Source organism: Aedes albopictus, chromosome 2, assembly GCF_035046485.1.
Source record: "Aedes albopictus strain Foshan chromosome 2, AalbF5, whole genome shotgun sequence".
NCBI classification, from domain to species: domain Eukaryota; kingdom Metazoa; phylum Arthropoda; class Insecta; order Diptera; family Culicidae; genus Aedes; species Aedes albopictus.
Window position 1 is genome coordinate 293,433,081 of NC_085137.1, and position 26,178 is coordinate 293,459,258.

Here is a 26,178-nt window from a genome sequence, read left to right on the forward strand (position 1 = left end):
TTTTAATTCCACAAAGAAAATGCATAATTTGACAGATACGTATTTCAACTTCTTCAGTGCGTCGTACTTGAATCGACATTTAGTGCTTCGACTAAATAATCTGATTGTTTTTGCACACATTTGTTAATATCTAATCTGTTAATCTGTAGGAATATAGAGGAGCGAAAGAATGCCAAAGCCGCTGTAAAGTGAGCGAAAACACGAGGTGCGAAAGCTGTAGCCCGTCAGCGCTATTCGGCTCTCGAGAAGGTTCGGGGATCTCCAGTTAGCCTAGTGATTAGGCTATGGATCGCCAATCCGGAGATGGCGGGTTCGATTCCCGTTCCGGTCGGGAGAATTTTCTCGGCTCCCTGGGCATAGAGTATCATTGTGCTTGCCTCACAATATACTAATTCATGCAATGCCTGGCAATGGATGCTTTCTTCGGCTGTTCGGGCCTGTATGAAGTTGATCATCAATATTAACTATTTTCTCGATCAGCCTAGATAGCTGTGTAGGTAGTGTCGGTAGTGATTGTCTCAATAGGCTAAGAATAACACTACGGACGGCCTGTTCCGGTGGTAACAATCCACCAATAGGTGACCCCTAATTCATGGTGTGATGCGGCTTTATGCTTACCGTGCCTAGGAATGAATGGCTAGGGGGTCTAATAAAAACTTAACCGCTAACGGAGCCTATAGAGTACCAGGGAGCCCTCCACAGTATGTTGCCCTTACTGCGCTAATCGGAGCAATGGTGCAGTTGACCATGTGTTTCTCCGAGACAATCAGCTGCCCTTCTTTAGTCTCACTTGAGGCTAAATCAGGGCGGGATTATGCAGACGTTGTTAATTAGCTTAAATTTTCACCTCTATGGTTTCACTTTATGCGATTTACACCGTGTATTCTGTGTATCCTCGCCTTTGGCGTTTTCCAACGATACCGATCTGGTTTTATTGCTGTTGTTCTTTGTTGTGCTGTTATTGCGAAGAGTTTAATCTTACCTAGTATGGGTAGTAGCTACGGTTAGGGTAGCTCAGATCAATCTGCAGCATAAAAAAACCTACAACGATCAATCTTTGCAGACTTATGCAAAATGGTACAGCCCAACTGGCCTTAGTACAAGAGCCATACTTTCGTAAGGGAATTTCTATCTAGGAAGCCTTGTGAACCCGGTGTTTGCTACAGTAAACATGAAATGGCAAACTCGCGTGTCATGCCTCGAGCCTGTGTGCTTGTCAACAACGCTTGTCATCTCTGAACTAATTACCAGAGATGTATGTGCTATCACAATTGATGTATCTTGTTGGAGAGAAAGTGTTAGATATAACGCTTTGCTCTAGTAGAGTTAGGCACGAGTTGACCAATTGGCATGTGTCAGATGAAGAATCTTTATCTGACCATCGCTACATCTTTGTTCGCATATGCGAGAAGCGACACCTATATGTCATCGTGGATCATCACGTTACACCGCCATTCATCTGTTCATCGATTACCGATTCGACGATACAACAGACAGCTTGCGTTTCTTGACGTTTCTGGATTTCCGCCTCTTCCTTCTTCCATCAACTGACGTCTATAAAAGGGGCCTCCAAAGCGTATGCAACCCTCTTTTTTCGTCATCGAGTGAACCGACAGGTGGAGTACCGATCATCATCGACGAGTGGTTGCCACGAGAGAATGTGGTCATCGTAAAATTATCTAAGTAAAAGTGAATTCAAATCAATTAAAATTAAGTTAAATGGATTGTAATTAGTGGAAGTAAGAATAAAGTTGAACTCAAGTAGTACGTTTAATAGAAGAAATAAAGTGGTGAATAAGTTAACCTCAACTGGACTATAACTGGACTGTGTGAAGGAATTATCTGTGTGGGAAGTGAAGAACCGGAAATAAAATTGTGTCTGCAACCGCTGAGCATTCGACACTGGTCCTTCGACCCGGATAGCGTGAACTCCGCTAGTCCGCCAGCCCGGAATCTTCGCCGGACCTACCAGATCTACGCCCGCCACGTGCCAAGGAGGTTAGCCGGTTGGAAGTTCTATACATACAAGGCATTCGAACTGCCTTGAGCAGGTAATTATCTTTCCAACACCTCTATCCCTTCTCCGTTGAGCTGCGCGGTCTTCCGCCTTCCAGATTCCTTCGTTTCCTGGACATTCTCGTCATCCCACTACGCTACGCGCCCGTCACGTGTCAAGGAGGTTGGCTGTCTAGAACATTCTATACAAGGCATTGAAATTGCCTTACTAAGGTAATTAGTATTCCAACACTTCCACCCTCTTCTCTTTTGAGCTGCGCGGTCTTTCGCCTTCCAGATCCGTTCACTTCCCGGATTCCTTCACTGTATCGCCACTATGTCGTCAACGGAACGACGCATCAAGGGCCTCAAGACGCGTTTGAAGAGCCTACTAACCTCGTTCAATCTCATCAAGACCTTCGTGGAAGACTACCAGGAAGAGCGGGATTCTCGTCAGGTCTCGGTACGTCTTGAGCACCTATTGACCCTCTGGAGGGACGTCAACGTAACGCAGGCGGAACTTGAGACGCTGGACGACGAGGGTTTGGACCAATATCTGAAGGTCCGCACTGACTTCGAGACCAGCTACTTCCACGTAAAAGGCTTCCTACTGTCCGTTAACAAGTCTGCTGAACCCGCCTCACCATCTGCCTCTCGCTCACCCGCTCAAAACCCGCCAACTTCGTCCTCGGTACGACTACCCGACGTAAAGCTGCCCGTGTTCTCCGGTCACCTCGATAGTTGGCTTAACTTTCACGATCTGTTCGTTTCTCTCGTCCACTCGTCCCATGAGCTCTCCAATATTCAGAAATTTTACTACCTGCGGTCTTCCCTTTCTGGAGATGCCCTCAAGCTGATCCAGACTATCACAATCAGCGCCAACAACTATCAGGTTGCGTGGAACTTGCTAGTTGACCACTACCAGAACCCCGTTCTGTTGAAGCAGTCTTACGTAGACTCACTTTTCGAGTTTCCATCACTCAAAAGGGAATCTGCTTCGGAGTTACACTCTCTGGTCGAAAAGTTCGAGGCGAACGTCCGAGTACTCAAACAGTTAGGGGAGAAGACGGAGTTCTGGGACATACTCCTAATCCGAATGCTGAGTAGCAGATTGGATCCGACAACCAGACGTGACTGGGAGGAGCACTCGTCGACTAAGGCCAACGTTGCGTTCAACGATCTGACGTCCTTCATACAGCGTAGAGTCACCGTACTGCAGACGATCAACAAGCCAATCGAAGTTCTGTCCCAGAGTGCCCCCAAGAAGCCCGCTCCTCGCTCCGTCGCCAGCCACGGGGCCAGTCAGCCCAACTATCGCAAGTGTCTCGTCTGCTCTGACCATCATCCCTTGTACCTCTGCGCCGTTTTCTCAAAGATGACCATCGAAGACAAGGAGAAGGATGTCCGACGCCACCAACTGTGTCGCAATTGCCTCCGTAAAGGCCACCAAGCTCGTGAATGCCCCTCGTCCAGTACCTGTCGCAAATGCAGAAGCCGTCATCATACTCTACTTTGCCCCGGAGAAGCCCTTCCAGTGTCTGCGAACTCCAGAACCTCGGAAGCTGTCCCACCAAAGGCACCCTCTGTTCCCGTCCTACAGGAGCAACCTAGAAACTCTGCCTCTGCCGTATCGCCCCCCGTTAGCTGCGCTTCTTCCGGTCTGAAACCGAAAAGCGTTCTTCTGGCCACCGCAGTGGTCATTCTCGTCGATGACAGTGGAGTCGAGCATGCCGCAAGGGCCCTCTTAGACTCCGGCAGTGAGTGTTGCTTTATGACCGAGTCGCTCGCTCAGCAGTTCAAGGCTAAACGCACCAAGATCAACGTTCCGATAACCGGCATCGGACAGTCCTCGACGCACGCCAGGCACAAGCTTCAATCGACCATTCGCTCTCGTGTCAGTGGATATTCTACCGCCATAGAGTTCTTGGTACTGCCGAAGGTCACCGTGAACCTACCATCCACATCCGTCGATGTCTCTTCCTGGGAAATTCCGGACGGAATCCAACTCGCAGATCCGTCGTTCCACGATACGCAACCCGTTCAGCTCGTATTGGGAGCGGAAATCTTTTTCGACCTCTTCAAAGTGCCCGGTCGGATTCAACTCGGTGAGTCGCAACCAAACCTTGTCAACTCCGTTTTCGGATGGGTTGTATCTGGAGGAATTTCCAACTGCCGACCGACATCTGTCACGGCCAACGTCGCTACAGTCGCCGATCTCCATCGCTTCATGGAGAAGTTCTGGACAATCGAAGAAACCAACGAGTCTTCCAACTACTCCGTCGAAGAAGCCGCTTGTGAGGCTCACTTCCGTCGTACCGTTTCTCGCTCACCCGAAGGCCGCTACATTGTTCGACTTCCGTTAAAATCAGACGTTCTCGCAACACTCGGTGACAATCGTCGATCTGCTCTCCGTCGTTTTCATCTCATCGAAAATCGTCTGTCACGCAACCCGGAACTAGGTGGTCAATACCGAGAATTCATGCGAGACTACGAGGAGTTGGGACACATGCAGCTGGTCCACGACTATGAAACGCCACCCTCACCTACCTACCATCTGCCGCATCACGCCGTCATCCGTGAAGACAGCACGACCACCAAGGTGCGTGTGGTCTTCGACGCATCCTGTCGAACAGCAGAAGGATCATCCCTAAATGACGCGTTAATGGTAGGACCCATCGTCCAAGAAGATCTTCGCTCGATAATCATGCGCTCTAGAACCCATCCCATAATGCTCATCGCCGACATAAAGCAAATGTTTCGACAGATACGAGTCGATGAACGAGACACACCACTTCAGCGAATAGTTTGGCGATCATCGTCGGATGCACCTATGGGGACCTATGAACTGAAGACCGTCACATACGGCACTGCTAGTGCACCCTTCCTGGCAACCAGAGTACTCCAACAACTCTCCGAAGACGAGCAAGACCGATTTCCGCAAGCCGCTCAAGTTCTGCGCAAGGACTTCTATGTGGACGATTTGTTTTCTGGAGGAAAGACTGTAGCGGAAACCATTGCACTCCGGAAACAACTTGACTCCTTGCTGTCTGCTGGAGGTTTCGAACTACGAAAGTGGGCATCTAATGTCGAAGCTGTCCTGGAAGAAGTGCCTCCCGACAACCGAGCTCTCATGACGTCAGTGGACCTAGATCGTGACCAATGCATCAAGAGTCTGGGACTTCATTGGGAACCTGCGACCGACCATCTTCGCTACAAAATCGACCTACCGACGACCAACGACACCCCAATCTCAAAGCGGATAGCTCTTTCCCAAATAGCGCGCCTTTTCGACCCACTTGGCCTAGTGGGTCCCGTTATAACATCGGCAAAACTATTTATGCAGGCTCTGTGGACCCTGAAATCCGACGATGGAACAATATGGGGTTGGGATGAAGAACTACCACCTTCCTACAGAGACAGTTGGCTCAACTACACTTCACAGCTGTCACTTCTGAACGAACTGCGCATCGATCGTTGCATCCTGTGTTCAAATCCCACTTCCATCCAACTCCACTTTTTCTCGGATGCATCAGAAAGTGCATATGGTGCATGTTGCTACATCCGATCCTCCAATTCCGTTGACGAAACTAAAACGGCACTGCTGACTGCAAGGTCTAAAGTCGCCCCCTTAAGGCGACAAAGCATCCCACGTCTCGAACTCTGTGGAGCTTTGCTAGCAGCGGAGTTGTACGAGAAGGTAACGGCATCCTTGAAACTCACAGCCGAAACATACTTTTGGGTGGACTCGACGATCGTCATTTGTTGGCTCAAATCTACACCGTCAGCGTGGACCACCTTCGTAGCTAACCGCGTCTCTAAAATACAGCATGCTACCCAAAACTGTCCGTGGAATCATGTTTCGGGGCAGCAAAACCCAGCGGACCATATCTCTCGAGGACTTCCAGCGGAAACTCTGTTAAACGACGAGCTCTGGTGGAAGGGGCCACAATGGTTGACACTCGAAAAGGAATTTTGGCCAATCCAGCACGCGATGTCCGACCTCGACTTCAACAGCATCCCCGAAGCAAGAAGACCACCCACAATTGCAATTGCAGCCGCCACCGAACCATCTTTCATCGACCTCTTTATCGCCAAGTTCTCCAACTACAACAAAATGTTACGAGTGACTGCCTACTGTCGCCGTTTCCTCCTCCATCTGCAGCGCAATCCAAGACCACCCACCACAATCATCACCACCGACGAAATGCAAGCTGCCGAAGCGGTAGTGATTCGTCTAGTACAGCAACAACTTTTCGCTGCTGAATGGAAACAACTGTTACAATCTCTACCAGTCTCGTCGAAATCACGAATTCGTTGGTTTCACCCTTTCCTTTCCTCCGATCAGCTGATTCGTAACACAACAACCCTTCGATAGCAAACATCAAATTCTGCTTCCATCCGCCCACGCAATCTCTACCCTGCTCATCCGCTCTCTGCATGAAACTCATTTGCACGCCGCACCGCAACTGCTGCTCAACATTCTTCGTCTGAGGTATTGGATAACCGGGGCCAGAAGCTTGGCCCGAAAGATCACCCAACACTGCGTCGTTTGCGTCAGAGCCCGTCCGAAACTCGTCCAGCAGTTCATGGCTGAGCTCCCAGTCGAACGAGTTACAGCGACCCGACCATTCTCAATTACTGGGATCGATTACTGGGGACCAATTGCACTCAAACCAATCCATCGTCGAGCAGCCCCCGGTAAGGCATATGTTGCAGTTTTTGTTTGCTTTACAACGAAAGCTGTGCACCTCGAGTTGGTGGGGGACCTAGGCACCGCCAAGTTCATCCAAGCCCTACGGCGCTTCGTCGCTCGCCGTGGGCTGTGTGCAGAAATCTTTAGCGACAACGGAAGAAACTTCATTGGTGCTGCCAACGAACTACGCCAAATCATCAACAGTAAACAGCACCAGAAATCCATCGCCGAAGAATGCGCATCAACTGGCATACGTTGGCGATTCAACCCTCCTAAGGCCTCTCACTTTGGAGGACTGTGGGAGGCCGCGATCCAATCCGCTCAAAAACATTTCCTGCGAACCCTGGGGACCCAAACGTTAGGCATGGAGGACATGCAAACACTTCTCTCCCAGATCGAGAGTTGTTTAAACTCTCGTCCAATTGTTCCGCTGAGTGATGACCCATCAGACTTCGAGCCACTCAGTCCGGGGCATTTCTTGACCGGTTCGTCCTTAAAGGCAGTTCCGGACATCGATGTCACCACTATACCAACGAATCGGTTGAATAGCTATCAGAAAATCCAAAGGCTACTGCAGCAGATTTGGCAAAGATGGCACACCGAGTACTTATGCACACTGCAGTCGCGGACCAAATGGATCAACCATCCCGTACCGATCCATAGAGGCCAGCTAGTCGTCGTAAAGGAGGACAACACTCCGCCGCTCCATTGGCCCACTGCGCGGATTATTGATCTGCATCCAGGGTCCGATGGTGTCACCCGCGTCGTCACGATCAAAACATCTGCTGGAGAATACAAGCGTCCGGTCTCGAAAATCTGCATTCTACCAGTTGCAGTACCCGATGACAACAAATCAGAGGATCATCAACAAATGACACCCAGCGATATCTCCAGCCAATCATAGCTTCGTCTACCCGTCAACAATCGATGAAGTTTTCCAGCGTAGAATACCTAAAAATAAACAAATACAAGGTCCTTTTATGAAAAGGACAAGGTAAGCATTTGTCCTATAAATTTAGCTTCCTTTGAACCCGCTACCGGGTCTTATGTTTTGATTCCAGTTCTGCAATCATTCGTCGCACGTGCATCAAATGACGTTTCTCATCACAACATCGGCATGATCGACAATCGAGCAACATCATGTTGAACATCGAGGCAACCGTCAGAATGCGATCTTCGAAGGGGCCAGGATGTTCGCATATGCGAGAAGCGACACCTATATGTCATCGTGGATCATCACGTTACACCGCCATTCATCTGTTCATCGATTACCGATTCGACGATACAACAGACAGCTTGCGTTTCTTGACGTTTCTGGATTTCCGCCTCTTCCTTCTTCCATCAACTGACGTCTATAAAAGGGGCCTCCAAAGCGTATGCAACCCTCTTTTTTCGTCATCGAGTGAACCGACAGGTGGAGTACCGATCATCATCGACGAGTGGTTGCCACGAGAGAATGTGGTCATCGTAAAATTATCTAAGTAAAAGTGAATTCAAATCAATTAAAATTAAGTTAAATGGATTGTAATTAGTGGAAGTAAGAATAAAGTTGAACTCAAGTAGTACGTTTAATAGAAGAAATAAAGTGGTGAATAAGTTAACCTCAACTGGACTATAACTGGACTGTGTGAAGGAATTATCTGTGTGGGAAGTGAAGAACCGGAAATAAAATTGTGTCTGCAACCGCTGAGCATTCGACACTGGAAGCGCCGTAGGGCTTGGTTGAACTTGGCGGTGCTTAGGTCCCCCACCAACTCGAGGTGCACAGCTTTCGTTGTAAAGCAAACAAAAACTGCAACATATGCCTTTTTTTTTTTTTTTTTTTTTTTTTTTTTTTTTTTTTTTTTTTTTTTTTCAGGTTGCTTTTGCTTTTAATAAATAGATTAGAATCAATTAAAATAAATTAAACAAAATTTCACACCCACATTGAATTTTGACTCGTTCTACAAGAACGAGTCAAAATTCAATGTGGGTGTGAAATTTTGTTTAATTTATTTTAATTGATTCTAATCTATTTATTGAAAGCAAAAGCAACCTGAAAAAAAAAAAAAAAAAAAAAAAAAAAAAAAAAAAAAAAAAAAAAAATCGTGGATCATCACGTTACACCGCCATTCATCTGTTCATCGATTACCGATTCGACGATACAACAGACAGCTTGCGTTTCTTGACGTTTCTGGATTTCCGCCTCTTCCTTCTTCCATCAACTGACGTCTATAAAAGGGGCCTCCAAAGCGTATGCAACCCTCTTTTTCGTCATCGAGTGAACCAACAGGTGGAGTGCCGATCAACATCGACGAGTGGTTGCAACGAGAGAATGTGGTCATCGTGAAATTATTGAAGAGAAAGTGAACTTTGAAATTAAATTAAGTAAATTAGAACTGTAGAGTAATTGCAATAGTGAATAAAATTAATTAATGAAGTGAATTAAGCAAAAATAAAGTGAACTAGTTAACCTAACCAAACTGTGTACGTGCGAGACTTTCAAGAACTTAATCTGAGTGTAACGGTGAAGAACGGAAATAAAATTGTGTCTCCAACCGCTGAGTAAATCGACAATCTTTTTTGAACATTTAAATGGTACTCCGCAAACATTGCGTTTCAGGAATCCTCGATCAACAAACTGGGATCTTTATACTGATTTGGTTGCTGCCAAATTTCATGGATACTCACCTCACCATCCACTGACACTCCAAGTGATTTGGATGATGCCGTTGATACTACAATGTCCTTCATCATGGAAACTTTTGAAGAAGCATGCCCTCTACGGTCTGTGAAGATCACAAGAGAAACCTCTTGGTGGAACTCTGATCTGACGAAACTCAGGAAACAATGTAGAAAGAGTTGGAACAGACGACGTTCGGCTGGTTCGGAGGCTTTCAGGTCGGCTCGCATGGCCTACAGGAAAGCTCTCCGGTCTTCTGAACGATCCGGCTGTGAATACCTGCGTACAAATGATTACAGTTTGAGTGTAGTCAGTCGGTTAAATAAAATCCTTGCGAAATCTAAGGATTTCCGAATGAATGAACTTCGTTTGTCAAATGGCGATCTGACTTCCTCTGATAAGGAAATTCTGGAATGCTTATTCAGCACACACTTCCCTGGATGTGTGGATATTACATCTTCTGATGAACCTGATGTCTTTTCTTGTAGTTACGATTCCCTGGCTTCGGCTCGGTGTATTGTAACTATAGAATCGATTGAGTGGGCACTTAATAGCGTTGCTTCTTTCAAATCTCCTAGGGCAGATGGGATTTATCCTATTTTGCTTTAGAAGGGATTTGATTATTTCAAACATGTTTTAAAAAAAATAGGTACTAGCAGTTTTGCTACAGGGTATATTCCCAAATCTTGGCGGGATATTATTGTGAAGGTTATTCCGAAAGTGGGTCGTGCGTCGTGCCTCTTCATGTGAACCAACATGCCTACCAATCTAGTGAGTCCACTGTGACTCTTTTACACAATGTTGTTTACGATATTGAGAAAGCATTCGCTCAAAAGCAATCTTGTTTAGATGTTTTCTTAGATATCGAGGGTGCCTTTCGATGCCATATTGGAAGCCGCACGGAGTCATGGTATATCTCCAATGATTTCCAATTGAATTCATCAAATGCTCAAAAACCTATATCTCTTCTCGACATTGCTTCTAACAGGGATTAGGAAATTGAGTGTTTGTGGATGCCCCCAAGGGGGAGTCTTGCCACCGCTTTTGTGGAATCTCGTAGCAGATACGCTATTGAGGCAACTCAATAATAGCGGTTTTCCTACTTATGGTTTTGTCGACGACTACCTAGCATTGTTAGTTGGTATGTGTATCACCCTTTTCAACCTGATGCAAAGCGCCCTTCAGGTAGTTGAGGGTTGGTGTCACCAATATGACCTTTTGCTTTAATCCGAGTAAAACATCTATTGTTCTTTTTACGGAAAGGCGAAACCGTAATGGCGTTCGACCTTTGCGTCTCTTTGATTCTGAAATCGATGTGACTGAACAGGTAAAGTACGTTGGAGTCATTCTTGATTCCAAGCTTTCCTGGACACCTCACATTGATTTCAGAATCAAGAAAGCTTGTATGGCCTGCCGGCGAACCTTTGGCACAACTTGGGGTCTTAAACCCAAGTATATCAAATGGATCTACATAACTGTTGTTCGGCCAATATTGGCCTATGGATGTCTTGTGTGGCGGCAAAAAGCAAAGTGAGAACGGTCCAATCAAAATTAGGCCATCTCCAAAGGATGTGCTTAATGGCGATATCTGGAGCATTCTACGGACACTCGGTCTACTAGAGGAAACTCCTGTGAACCGCACATCAACACACACCTCGATGTTTCCACTGTTGGTGAATTGGGACAAAAATGTCCTTGCTCCAAGTGATCTTACAATTGCTTGTAATTTTCCATATAGGACATTTTCCACGAAATTCCCTTCCCGGATAGAGTGGACATCTGGTTATCTGGAAAGAAGTATTTCAGACGGCATCGTATGTTACACTGATGGCTCCCTTCTCGAAGGTCGAGCAGGAGCTGGTTTTTATTCTTGTGAGCTAAGGCTGTATCAGTTTTACTCACTTGGTAGACACTGCACCGTTTTTCAGGCCGAAATCTTTGCTCTTATGTGCGGAGTGCAATCAGCACTTCAGCAGCACGTAATGGGCAAAGTAATATACTTCTGTTCAGATAGCCAGTCTGCTATTAAAGCACTTGCTTCGGCCAACTCCAGGCCGAAGATAGTTATCCCTTGTCGACCTTGTATGGCTGCCTGGCCATTCTTCCATCGCTGGAAATGAATTGGCTGATGAGTTAGCTCGCACTGGAGCATCACATGACTTCATTGGAACTGAGCCAGCTATTCCGATATCGAAGTGTTGGGTAAAGCTTCAGATTCACACCTGGGCTGCTACTCAACACAGACAATACTGGAATAGTTTGGAGTCATGTCGTCAAACCAAATTGTATTGTTCTGAGCCACTACCAAGGGTGGCGAAGATCTTACAAATCTGTCAAAGCAGAATTGCAGCATTCTGGTCATAGCATTGACTGGCCACTGCTGACTCAGCTATCACATGGCGAATATTCAGCAAGCTGATTCATTTCCCTGTGATGGCTGTGAATCCGATTATGGAACTTCGTATCATTTGATATGTAACTGTTCAGTTTTTGCGCAACTGCATTTCCGAGTATTCGGTTAACACTTATTAAGTGAAACTGACTTCAGAGACCTGAATATTCAGGATATTCTGTTGTTCTTAACCGGCTGTGGTAAACTATAGCTTTTTAGCTCTCTTTCGCTTTACGCGTTATTACAGTGCCCTTTTCAGGGCGCTGTTTGAACCCATTGTGGTATGCTTATGCGTTAGTACCCTCTTCCAGGGTACTTTTCCTATTTCCCTACCTGTCCTTATTCCCATCCTTATTTTCATTTACTTCCTTTTCCCACAGGTAGATTATGAAATAGGCTATTATTTCGGCGATGGCACAAATGTCCCAAATGGAGGATAACGTGCCTCTGGAGCCGGCCTTCTGATACCTGATACCCTTACGCCTGAGGGTTCCCCACATGTTTTCATGATTGAGTCGGTCGAATGCTTTTTCGTTATCAATGAACACCAGGAATTCATTGATTTGCTTCGTGATGATGCGGAGCGTGACAATACTTATGGACACACAGGATCTTCCGGCACGGAATCCTAATTGCTGCCGTCAGAGAGTTCGGTCAATATTCTCCTGTATTCGCTTATAGATCACTTTGCAGCGAACTTTGAGAACGTTACACAACAGCATGATGCCCCGACGGCGTCAGCTTTAAGCATCTCGACTGATATTCGTTCGTTCCCCAGGGCTTTGTTCAATGTCATGCTACGGATGGCTGTTTCTATCTCCTGAAATAAATGGAGTTTCGATGTTGATACGTCGAACTTTTGCCTGATCCATGGCGTAGTCGACGCTTGAAAAAGGTTTCCAAAGTTCTCGAATCAGCGTTTCAGTTGCTCAGTCAGGACGGCCAATAACTGTACAGACGTGTCTTTCACGGATATTGCAGTATTTATCTTAGTTCTACTAAGACGACGTATCACATCGTAAAGAAGAGAAATGTCGTCGTATTTACGGGTTTTTCGCCTTCGTCGGCTAAGGAGTCTGGCCACGCTCGTTTGTCCTGTCTAGATGGGCTATTCACTCTCTTCTCGAAAGCCGAATAGCGATGACGGGCTACGGCTTTGGTTACTCGTATTTTCACTGGCTCTATCGTGACTTTACGTTCCTTCGTTCTTCCATCTTCCTCCAGGTGTCATCTGTGATCCATTGCTTTCTCGAGCGTTCTTGATAGCGCTCCATTGATCTACTAAGCTTCCAGAATATCTGCAGCATGATTCTCCAGGTCCTCGACAAAGGACTTTTACCACAGCCTCTTCCAAGCCAGGTGTGTGTTGAGCCGGCGCCTCATTTTCTCCTTCTGTTGATGGATACTAACAATGCGCAGCCAGATTTCGCTACTCAGGAAATGATGACCAGAAGCAAATGTCGACACCACTATTGTTTTGCATAACAAGAAGATTCCTTCTCTATTTCCGGCTGTACACTGGTCGATGGTGAAAGATCGATCCCTCAATCACCTCGTCGTTGTACTCACAAAGCTCTGCAAACAGCTCTCCGTTCTTGCTCATTTGGCATTATATTAGCGCGAACCATTGGATTATGGTGGTTAAAAACCGTGTTTTGAATCGTGTTCCGTTTCTGGACACAATCACGCGACAATCATTTTTTCTAAACATCCATACGTGAAACCTAACGTCGGACGTAGTGCGCTGAGCAGCGCACTTTGCCCTGTCCGACGTACAGGGGATACTCAAAATAACTGGGACAGGTAAAATTTTCACTTTTCAAAAAATGTTCAATTAGCTGTAACTTTTTGAAAAGGGCATCAAATATTTTCGAATTTTTACTGTGAGTTCATTACCTAGTTGTGTATCAGTGGTCCAATTTTGGGAAAGATTGGGCTTTTCTACACGAAGTTAGGAAGATTCTAGAAAAAGGTATAATTATCCGATAGCCAACTTTGAGCTGTTATATCTCCGGAGTCAATGAACCGAATGCAATGAAATTTTGATCACTTATGACTTATATAATGAACTTTGAAAAACATTTGACTTAATTTGAAATTATATATGAGAAAAAAGGTTACATATAGCGATTTCATTTACTCCATGTTTTTTTAGTAAATTTATCTATTTTTCATATACATCCCATTACTTTTTCAATTTAATGCCGGCAATTTTGTTGCTTTCCTTCGAAACATAAATATATTCAAGTCAATTAGAGGGAATTTAAACGAATTATAATTACTATCCATAATTTTGAAACGAGGATGAAGTTCCGGATAAATTGGTGTTGTATTAGAAAAAAATTAATCATTTCAGTTTTCTTTCATGTAAAGATTTTAATGTTTAGTCAAATGATTTTGAAAACTCATTATACTGTCAGGTTTTTTTTACGCGGGGGATAAGTACCGCGTAAAAAAAAAAACTCAGTTCAAAATTCGAAAACCGCGTAAAAAAAGTCTCACCATTTCTCGACGAATCATGCAAAAATAAGACGATGATTTTTTTTATATGGAGTTTTCATTTACGCGGCCGCGTAAATGAAAACCGCGTAAAAGAAGACCTGACTGTATTAGTAACAAATGATCAAAATTTTATTGCATTCGGTTGGTTGGATCCGGAAATATAACAGCTCAAAGTTGGCTATCGGATAATTATACCTTTTTCTATAATCTTTCAAACTTAATATTAAAAAGCCCGATCTTTTCCAAAATTGGACCACTAATACATAACTAGTTGATGAACTCACAGTAAAAATTTGAGAATATTCGATGCCTTTTTCGAAAAGTTACAGCTAGTTGAACATTTTTTGAAAAGTGAAAATTTTACCTATCGGATACCCCTGTACGTCCGACACACAACCCGATTTTTGCGTGTCAAAAATTCCAATTTTCAACTGCATGAAGAGTATCCTCTCATTATCCTTTCACTTCATCACCGCAGCGTTTGCATGAGCGTTAAGCATGTGTTCGTGTTCGCCTTGTTGGCCAGAGTATAGCAGAATTTGTTCCGAAGCCAATCTGTGTTCTCCAAGGTTTAGCCAACGAACCTCGCTAAGGCCTAGGAGCTCAGGCTTCATTTATTTATTTATTTATTCATTTATTTATTAAAATTACATTCATCGGATTTTATGTCCTAGTGAACATTACTAATTCAAACATTTATAAAAATTAAAACTAATATTCATTGTAAATTTAGAACAAGAACCTTGTCCCTAAAGCTGGCTAACGACATGTTAAAATTAAATAGCTGCTGCACTTTATTGAATTCGTTAATCATCGCAGGAAACGGCGCGTAACTTCCATAGTTAGTCCTATGCAGACTGGGGCGCAGGAGAGTGTGATTACGAAAAGCCCTTGGAGGAGCATAAACAGGAAAGAAGTGTACAAGAATCAATGTCTCCTTTCAAAAGCTTGGCAACAAAAATTGCTTGGTTCACGTGACGTCGGTGCTCTAATGTATCCAGGTTGAGTAACCGGCAACGATTTCAGTAGGGCGGTAAATTGACTGATACGGAGTCCATACAACATCAGTAGTTTCGACTATCGATCGTACAAGTGAGCAAAATAGAGATTTCAAACAATAGGGATCCTTGAATTCACGAGAAATTTTGAAAATAAAACCAAGCTGGCGGTTGGCCTTATCAATGACAAAGCTCCTTTGCTGGTTAAATGTGAGATTACTGTCCAACAAGACCCCCAGATCTCTTACAACTGATGATCTTTCAAGTGGAATGTCATTTATCTTATAGTTAAATATCACAGGGTTCAACTTCCTATGGAACGAGATCACTGAACATTTACAAATGCTCAGCGACATATGATTGCGTGAACACCAAGCAGCAAATTCATTCAGTAAAGTTTGCAGCAATAGGCAGTCGTTTTTACTCCGAATGACGACGTAGATTTTAAGGTCATCAGCAAACAGTAGTCTGCAGCCATGAGGAAGAATATTCGTGACGTCATTGAAGAAAATGGAGAACAATAATGGCCCTAGATTGCTTCCTTGGGGAACTCCTGATGTGCATGAGAATTCCCGCGAACAGCAAGATCCAATTCTTACTCGAAGTTTACGCCCAACTAGGTAGCTTTTAAGCCACATCACAAAATTATCAGATGCGCCAATTTTCCTGATTTTCTCCAGAAGAATGTGATGATTGATCCGGTCGAAGGCGGCGGTGAGGTCGGTGTAATACTGGTGAGGCACGTGGTAGTAAATTCAAATAGGTTCGATGTTACAGATCTTCGCGGAAAGAAGCCGTATTGGTCGTACGAAATGTATTGTTTAACTTTAAAAAAAAGTACTCATTTACGACTATCTCGAAGATCTTAGACCCAGCACTCAATGAAGTTATCCCACGATAGTTGGAGATGTCCCTTTTCGATCCTTTTTTAAATACTGGAAACATGATGGAGCTTTTCCAAACCTCTGGAAACTTACGTTGCCTCAAAGATAGGTTGAAAATAAACCGTAACGGCGCGAGAAGGCACTCGGCACACTTCTTGTAGATTACCGCAGGGATACCATCTGGACCAGGTTTATAGGAACTTTTCAACTTGTCTGTAGAGCGTACGATCATCGAGTTAGTTACTTCAAAAAAAACAATATCCACAGCGTCTGTAGCAACATTATTGGTTGCTTGTTTCAGTTCAAAATCGGTACATGATGTATTGTTGAACACACTACAGAACCGTTCAGCAAATAACGTACATTTATCACTAGCCGTAGTACAGTGCTTATCGCTAAAGAACTTGTTCACAGGAAAGCCGTAGTCTTTTCGTTTGCTATTGACAAAAGCCCAAAATGATTTCGGATTACGACGGAGATGATTTTGAGTTCTCAGAACAAAACCACGGTAGCGATAGGTGTTCATCGTCGTCAGCAGAGCTTAATCTTAAACTCGGTTCTCAGGAGCGGTGTACGAAATTTTCGCAGTTTACGTAGCGCTGCATTCTTTCTGCGCTTGAGGGTCCACAATTCGTGATTTTCCTAGGGAGGTAGCCGTGGCTTACGTTTAATTGGAACATGTTCGACTAACCAGTTATTCAACACACATAGAAAATAGGCAGTAGCTTGATCCACATCACTGCAGTTGTGCATTGGTGACCAGTCAAAGAGGCTGAGATATGTTACGAGAGCATCGACATTTGTTTTTTTGAAATCCAGCTGCTGATCTTCATCATTGGTGCATAAATCCTCAACGTAAAATGGTAAGAGTATTTCAAGCGGTGGGTGATGTAAGTCCGGTGCGATAAGTATATTGTTGGTTTCAGACACAGAGAAGGCAATTGGCTTCTTTAGGGGTGTTGAGATAATTCCATATTCTGAATCTGCATGCGAAACTGAGCCGAAATCCAAAATTTCATGAATTTTGGTGACCGGGAACCTATTTAAAAATCAATTTGAAGTTTGTATGGGAACGATTTGTCGAATCACCCCTCGTCGCATTTTGTACTGGGTGGAGCTGTCAAACAGTTACCCAACTGTCAGAAGGTGGTTTAAAAAAATCTCTTTGAAATTGATTTAAGGTACCAAAATAAAGTTCTAAAAATCTGAAAAAAATCATAGTGCTCTTTTGTATAAAATCAAAAAATCGATACATTTTTCTTAATTTAAAAACCCAATTGAGTTTGCAAAAACCAAATCAAGAGTATGTCCATTTAGATTTTTAGTTGGATTGATCTGATGCAGATTGCAGAAGGCCATTCCATCAATTGTCGAATAACGTGCATGGTTTAGAGAAGAGATTGAATAGTCAATTGTGCTGGCAAATGGTGCCAGAATACCCTGCTGGACTAGAGCGAGTACGTTCCAAGTTCCAACTATTTTCCGTTGCTTTGCGCTCAAAGTCATTGTCGTTAAAACAGAAGACTTTCATCTTCGGTTCCTGCGACATTATTTTTTTTTTGGGTTTTGGGAACAGTTAGTTGATGACCTAAGGTCCCCTACACACCGTGATGGGGCTGCTACCTTAGGTATAGTTTCCGGTGTACGAGAATTTCATATTCAGCCTTTGGATGCCAAAATAGATGCTGTTTGCGGCGCACCTCCTTTGTGAACAGATGCTCGGGACGTACCTCCTCAATCTGCCTGAAGTCAGAAGGACAACAGTGTCCCGGTTGCACTACCAGCTAAAGTACATAATTCCAGACTGGTGGTCTTTGACACCGGCTGACCAATAAAAGCATAAGGTAGGAATTTGTAAGGACTGGAGCTACAGCAGGACCATGGCGCGCAGTTGAGCTCTAAAGTTTTTCACTGGCGCTCGGATGTTGATCAGCCGCCCCTAACATGGGACACCAACGCTCAGACCAACAAAAATAAATACATAAAAATGTAAATGAATGAATACTACTCAACATCATTACAAATGCATACTTTATATTGAAATAATCCATAAATAATTGGGTATCCAATGTTAACGAGGGGAACTAAAGTCAACATGTTTAAACTGCTATAAACTATCGTTGCGTTGACGAAAATCTACATTTAATTTGTGAAGCATTAGATAGCAGCCCAAGGTGCAAGTATTGATTACTTACACACATAAAAGCTGGCTCACATAATCTCGCCCCGAGGTTCATTGGCTTCAATGAATGAAAATTATATTTTCATTATTTGTAGGTAATTTGCATGCATAAGCTTTGAATATGGAAACCAATATGTGTGTATTTGCAGGAGCAAACAAGTGCAATAGTTCGATGCACAAATTGCTGATTGTAATCAATGCAATTATTGGTATGCTCCTGCAAAATTGACTGTTTTGTTGATGTAACATCTAGATTCTAGATAGAGTAGATGCTTGGTAATAATGCTTGCCACTCTGGGATGCAAATTGTTCCTGCTTTGTAAACAAAACCTTACAAGTTCAGTGTAGTTCAACTTGTTTTTTTTTTTTTTTTGTTTTTCAAAATGAATCATATAAGATGATAATGAAAGATTTTGGGTAATACGAAGACAGGTAAAAAAAAGTGTGAACTTGAAATAATGAAACCACTATGTAAAATACTTGTTGATATCACAAAATGATAGAAAAATGATCAACTACGCCCCGATGTAATGCTTCAAAAATATACATGCAAACCAATTTGCTGTTGTCACTTCTTAAGCGGTAAGTGCCAACAGTAAATTGAATTCACGTTGTCGTCGAGTAGGCAAAGAGAAGCTAATTTAACATGGCATCTGTAATCTGCCTGGTAACAATGCGTGAAAGTGATAATCACTCAACTAGAACTACCCCCAACCCAATCTTCGCAGAATCAGCGACCAAAACGAGCAAAGACTGAAGCTCGTGCGGAGGAATATAATTATCGCGCCCGCCAACGCATCGCATCGTGGTGATGGTACGCGAATCGACTCGGAAAGTACCTGATATAGTCGCAATTGGTAGATGCAGAGCAAGTATTGGCATCTTGACGGCGAACGGGATTTAAGGATTGTCAACTAAACCGCACTGACATGGAAACGTGGTGAATGATGCCGTAAGGCAAAGTCGCGAGCAGTTATTAATGTGCACCCATTCAGCGTCGTACCAAGCTGACGATGTCGTAGCTCATCTTGATTATGAACGTGACTGGATTGATAGATGCGGATTTTAGCGAATTGCTCGGCAAACTGCTTGCGGTTTGATTCAAGCGTGTTCATTTGGAAATGCCAGGGATTACGCTCAAATGCAGAAACCAGTTTGATATGGTATTATGGGCTGACTTTCTGTTACAATTATCTATGTATATCAATCCTGTGTGATGCTTGACAACAGTAAGTTGAACTGTAGTGTGATTATGTTCAATATCAGTAAACGTTTAAGACGCGTATCGTATTGATGTAGATTTTTTTTAACTTTAATGTTTGCACTTTATTGTGTAAGGGTGAACCAAGAAACCATTGCTTTTAATCTACATAAACGAGGCTTTTTCATCTCGAGACCAAGAATTCTTTATTGCTCTGATAAAAATATAAAACCAGGGTACCCCCTTGGTCCAAAGAACATAAAAACGTAAAAAAAAACTTGAAAAATGCATATTTTTAAACCCAAGACACAATTTGATCCCTTCAACGTATTTTTTCTCAAAACTACAACTCAATAGCGTTCGAACAAAAAAAGAAGTTTAAAATCGGTCAACTGGTTCAAAGGCAGTGATTTTTTGAAAAAAAAATAGTTTTTGAAAACCTTGATTTTTAGAACCACCCTATCTGAAAATTGGTTACCCTAATTATTTTCGGAGAACTACGAACCCACCAAGTTTTACGACAATTGGAGTTGCTATATATCGTTTTTTTTTATGGAATGGCTGATAGATGAGACACTAATTTAAAAAATGGCATTGGAGCATTTAGTGATTTTAATCATAAATCTTAAAAATATAATGTTAAACATTATATTTTTAAGGCGTCAGAGGCTCTTCAATGAAATCACATTCAATTGAATTTTATTTCATAAACAGAACTTTCATAGCTAGACAAGGTCATGTTACCGTTACGATGATCCGTGTTTGTTTTTTTTTAATTATGTGTTGTTAATATTTGATGTTGTTAGATAAGGATAAGGTATTTGGAGTACATTGCTAACAGATCTAGAAGTATGTGCACAGGACGAAAGACTTCCGGCCCCTGACCTCCAAGAGATTGAGGAGGAGGTTGGCCGGCTGAAAAACAACAAAGCCGCTGGAGCAGGTCAACTACCAAGCGAGCTTCTTAAATACGGTGGAGAAGCACTGGTGAGAGCACTACACTCGGTCATTAACAAGATTTGGGAGGAGGAAATATTACCGGAGGAATGGATGGAATCGTATGCCCCATCTACAAAAAGGGCGACAAGTTGGATTGCGGGAACTACCGCGCGATCACACTACTGAGTGCTGCCTACACGATACTCTCTCAAATTTTATGCCGCCGTCTATCACCGATTGCAAGAGAGTTCGTGGGGCAATATCAGGCTGGATTTATGGGTGAACGCGCTACAACGGACCAGATGTTCGCCATCCGCCAGGTGTTGCAAAAGTGCCGCGAATTTAACGTGCCCACACATCACTTGTTCATCGATTTCAAATCGGCATATGATACAATCGATCGAGAACAGCTATGGCAGTTGGCAGATTATGCACGAATACGGATTCCCGGATAAACTGATCAAGGCGACGATGGATCGAGTGATGTGCGTAGTTCGAGTATCAGGGACACTCTCGGGTCCCTTCGAATCTCGCAGAGGGTTACGGCAAGGTGATGGTCTTTCGTGCTTGCTGTTCAACATTGCTTTAGAGGGTGTAATTAGGAGAGCGGGGATAAACACGAGTGGAACGATTTTCACGAAATCCGTTCAGCTGCTTGGTTTCGCCGATGATATTGATATTATTGCTCGTAAATTTGAGACGATGGCGGAAACGTACATTCGACTAAAGAGTGAAGCAAGGCGAATCTGATTAGTCATTAATGTGTCGAAGACAAAGTACATGATGGCAAAGGGCTCCAGGGAGGAATCACCGCGCCCGCCACCCCGAATTCATATCGACGCGACGGTGATGAAATCGAGGCGGTTGAAGAATTCGTGTACTTGGGCTCACTGGTGACCGCCGACAACGATACCAGCAGAGATATTCAGAAGCGCATTGTGGCAGGAAATCGTGCCTACTTTGGACTCCGCAGAACTCTACGATCGAATAAAGTTCGCCGTAACACGAAGTTAACCATCTACAAAACGCTGATTAGACCGGTCGTCCTCTATGGGCACGAAACATGGACCCTGCCTACATGCAGAGGACCAACGCGCCCTTGGAGTTTTCGAACGGAAGGTGTTGCGTACCATCTACGGCGGAGTGCAGATGGAAGACGAGACTTGGAGAAGGCGAATGAACCACGAGCTGCATCAGCTGCTGAAAGAACCAACCATCGTCCATACCGCGAAAATCGGAAGGCTACGGTGGGCGGGTCACGTCATTAGGATGTCGGATAGCAACCCGACTAAAATGGTTCTCGAGAGTCATCCGACCGGTACAAGAAGACGTGGAGCGCAGCGAGCTAGGTGGGTCGACCAAGTGGAGGACGATCTGCGGACTCTACGCAGAGTGCGGAACTGGAGACAAACAGCCATGGACCGAGTGGAATGGAGGCGGCTGCTATGTACAGCAGAGGCCACCCGGCCTTAGCCTGATCGGTAAGGTAAGTAAGGTGTCTGTAGAAAATGTTTGTTTCCACTGGAGTGTTCCGGAAAATTAGGCGACCCCGATTTAAAAAAAAATCCCCACCCTATTTGTTTCAATCGCTCTAGAATGAATTCAGTGTTTGACCTTCTTCACTTAACAAGTTTAAACCATGCATCATTTTAGCATATCCTAACGAAATTGTTAAAAGAAATGAAATTTTGTTGCGTTGTTCTAAACATAAACTTGTTACGGTTGAAATATGTATCATGGTAAAGCCGAGGTTTTGTTAATAAATGTAACGATTCGTGCACCGCGTGTAGAGCACCCCTGCAACGATCACCAGTTCCAGACATCAGTTACCAATGCCACATACCTCAGACGCAGACCAGTCGATGCATTCGGAGAATTCGACGACCGATCGGCGATCGGCAACGAGAGATTGTTCGGACAGCAAACGCGTGGTTGAAATGAATCCAGGCGGGAGGAGAGAGATATGAGATACGGTGGAGACCTCGGTATAGACGTCGGCTCTCTGGCGCAAGCAGAATTCTCACCGTCTATCGTGAGAGGCTGCGGTTCGTTCGTCTGCGATCAGGGTGCGCTTCTTCAGTAGTTATCAGCCCGGGAAGCAAGCCAGGTGGGCTCGGGCATGGAGTCCCCTAACTTGGAGCATGAGAAGTGGAGTACGGAGGAAACCCTCATCCCGATAGACAAAGGGGTCTGTGGACGAGATTTGGTGGCGTTCTCGACGACACCTAGGCGGCGTGCAGAAGGTCGTGGGCAGGAATGGAAAGTCTGCTAGCCTCGTGGAGGCGAAGATGGTGCACGAATCGTGTTAGGGAAGATTGTGAAGGCGTTTTTCATATCGAGAGCGGGCAGATGTAAAAGAAATAGAAAATAAATAAATGTATGAAAGGTGATGTTCGGTCTTCTGATTAGACGAAGAGAATGCGCAAAACCTAAAAATGTTACAAACTATTACTACTTTGCTTTTCAATCAAATTATATGAGTGAAAGTTAACGTTTCCAATATTTTCTACAAAACGGTGATCATAATATACAAAGAAGTACAAAATGCATTCGTTACCATTTGGAGCGTAAAGCATCCTGAGGAATGTATACGACCAATTTCCCAAATCCCACAAAAATACGATGCTGCCAAGTTAGTCAAAGAATGCAAAGAACTGCCACTGCACCTACTTGTAATTTAGTTACTCAAAGCCCCTGGTTCCTGACGCTGGCCGGTTGTTCCCTTGACAGGCGGAATGTCCAATCAAGCGAAACACAGAACGGATGGAGAACGTATGTGGGAGAGTGCAGGAGTTCAACTCCGAATCCGAAGTGCAAAATCTATTTTCATGCAAACATACCCAAAGCTTAATTTAATTTGGTGGAAGATAAACAATCTCACTCGGTTCGGGGTTTGTATCCTGGCGCCGGTGGCCATGCACTGTTTATAGTTTTCGGATGCAATGGCACGTACACAAGCATTTTGAATTAACAAATTAAATTGAAATTTTTGCTTTGTTTGATGTGTTTTTGGAAATGTAGATTTTTTGCTGGTTATTTATAGCAGGCATGATGAAAGTTGTATGCAACCAGAAAAGTGAGTTCTATTTCAATTGAGGTTTTGGTACTTATTCGTCATAATACAATAAATTTATTACTTTTTTGTTCATTGCACTGGTGTTGATGATCAATGTGAAACATTTTTTTACACAATTACATTCAACATTCCAATGCAATACATTCGTAAAAATAGATTTTTGAACTCTATCCATTTCTCATGCAGAAGAACCAGAACAGAACTCAACTGGTATCAGGTATCAGAAGGCTGGCTCCAGAGGCACGTTATCCTCCATTTGGGACATTTGTGCCATCGCCATACATATAAGCCTATTTCATCATTTACCTGAGGGAGAATGGGACAAGGGATGGAATGGGATTAGGAAAGGGAAAGGTGATGAAATAGGAAGGGGTACCCTAGAAAAGGGAATGAACGCATAAGCGCAACGAGAGCTCATAGCCCATACCACAACGGGTTTAATCAGTGCCCTGAAAAGGACACTGTAAAACGCATAAGTGTAAAGAGAGCCTATAGCTCATTGGAGGTAGCTTGTGACATCACGCGACTTTCAATGTGACATTGAAAGGCACGGCATCGAAAGCATCCTCAATATTCAAGAAATCACCCAAGCAAAACCTACGTTTAAGCGAGTACTTTCTTGAAAACATATACAACTTTGTGTAAAAGAGTCACTGTGGACATCCCAAATTGGGAAGCATGTGAGTTCACATGAATAGGCATGCCAGCCAGACGAACATCACAGATGTGACAATCGACAATGCGTCTCAAGTATTTCAGAAAGAATGAGGTAACCAGATAAATCTGAAACTCATTCCATCTTTACACAACGCACGCACCCTTTCGGGATAAAACTGTGGAGTAATTTCACGCCATGAAAATACCCCATAGAAAACTACAAGAGTTCAACACATGTTTGAAATACTCAAATCCTTCTGGAGAAAAATAGGACAAAACCCCATTTCCTCCTGGAGATTTGAATTAAGCAGAGCTTTTTAGGGCCCACTAAGTCGATTATTTAGCTATAATTCTCAAGCGGAAACTAGAGATTTGTAACTATACAAAAGAATGATTTATCCGAAGATATATTGAACTTGAACAGATCAGAGTTCCATTCAGGAATACCTCTTGCAGTCCGCACAGACCGCAGAGGACAAGCTTCTTTCAAAGCAATAGTTATGGTATACCACAATGGAGGGCGTTGTAGGTACAAAACCACAATGAAACTCTCTTGGAGTAGCAATGGAAGCGAGTTATCCACAAAATGTGGTCGAAACCAATTAGTACAGGTTCCCTAGTTCGTTGAGCAGTGACGTCTGAATACGCAAATTTTGCGAAGGAACACTCAAAAGTGGAGATTCCTCATCTAACACATGCCAATCAGTCAACTCATGACAAATTCTGCTCATGCAGAGATTGGTTAGGTGCAATTCTATATCAAGATATCCATGAACTGGACTACCTAAGTAATCCATCAAACTGAAGCATCTCAAATTAATGTTTGAGCTAATTCAGATGATGTAATCATCACAGCAATACTGCCATAATATCAGCGAAAATATGCTGAATACAAGAGCTTGCTTGAAGGCATCCTTAAGTAAAAAGTTAAAAAATACTGTTAACGTTATTCTAAGATATAGCATGCTCGAGGCACGACACTTCATTTATAATGAAAGAAGCAAAACTGGGTTCACAAGGTAACCTATACAGAAGTTACCCTACGAAAATGAGCTTTTTGCAGTAGAGCCACTTGGGCCACGCACGCTTTTAACGCTGAAAATTGATCTGAGGTTTCCTAGCCGTAGCCACTACCCAAACTAGACAGGATTACACACTTCACAATCACAGCGCAAAAAGGAAACATCAACGACAAACCAATCCGGTGTCAATTGAAAAACGCCAATGGCGAAAACGCATTAAGCGAACCCATATAGGTAGTAATGTAAGCTAATTTACAACATTTGAATAATCCCGCCCTTATTTAGCCTCAAATTTGAGACTTAAGAAGGGCAACTGATTATCTCGGAGAAACGCAAGGTCCGCTGCACTATTGCTCCGGTTAGCGCAGTAAGGGCGTAATACTGTGGAGGACGCCCTAATTCTCCACAGGCTCCGTTTGTGGTTAGGTTTTTATTGGACCCCCCAATCATTCATTCCTTGGCACGGTAAGCATAAAGCCGCATAACACCATGAATAAGGGGTCACCTGTTTAGTGGACTCTTACCACTGGATCAGGCGATCCGTAGTGTTATTCTTAGCCAATTGAGACAACCGCTACCGACACTACACAGTTATCTAGGCTGATTGGGAAAAGAAGTTAACATTGATGGTTAACTTCCGAACGAGCCCAAACAGTCGCCAGATTTTTTGCTGGTTATTTATAGCAGGCGTGATGAAAGTTGTATGCAACCAGAAAAGTGAGTTCTATTTCAATTGAGGTTTTGGTACTTATTCGGCATAATACAATAAATTTATTACTTTTTTGTTCATTGCACTGGTGTTGATGATCAATGTGAAACATTTTTTACACAATTACATTCAACATTCCAATGCAATACATTCGTAAAAATAGATTTTTGAACTCTCTCCATTTCTCATGCAGAAGAACCAGAACAGAACTCAACTGAGTGTAACCTTCGATCTCTACAGAATCTGCTCTAATATTTTTATAGATG

The 26,178-nt window shown here is 43.6% G+C and overlaps 1 protein-coding gene across 1 annotated transcript; it reads left to right on the plus strand.

Moving 5' to 3' along the window:
• The first annotated feature begins 1,394 nt into the window (after positions 1–1,394).
• On the plus strand, positions 1,395–7,592 carry LOC134286638 (uncharacterized). Its single transcript, XM_062848282.1, has 3 exons — positions 1,395–2,229; positions 2,294–6,312; positions 6,371–7,592. Exons 2-3 carry the CDS (start codon positions 2,333–2,335, stop codon positions 7,590–7,592), a joined length of 5,202 nt encoding a protein of 1,733 aa, XP_062704266.1. The 5' UTR covers positions 1,395–2,229; positions 2,294–2,332.
• The last annotated feature ends 18,586 nt before the right edge of the window (positions 7,593–26,178 follow it).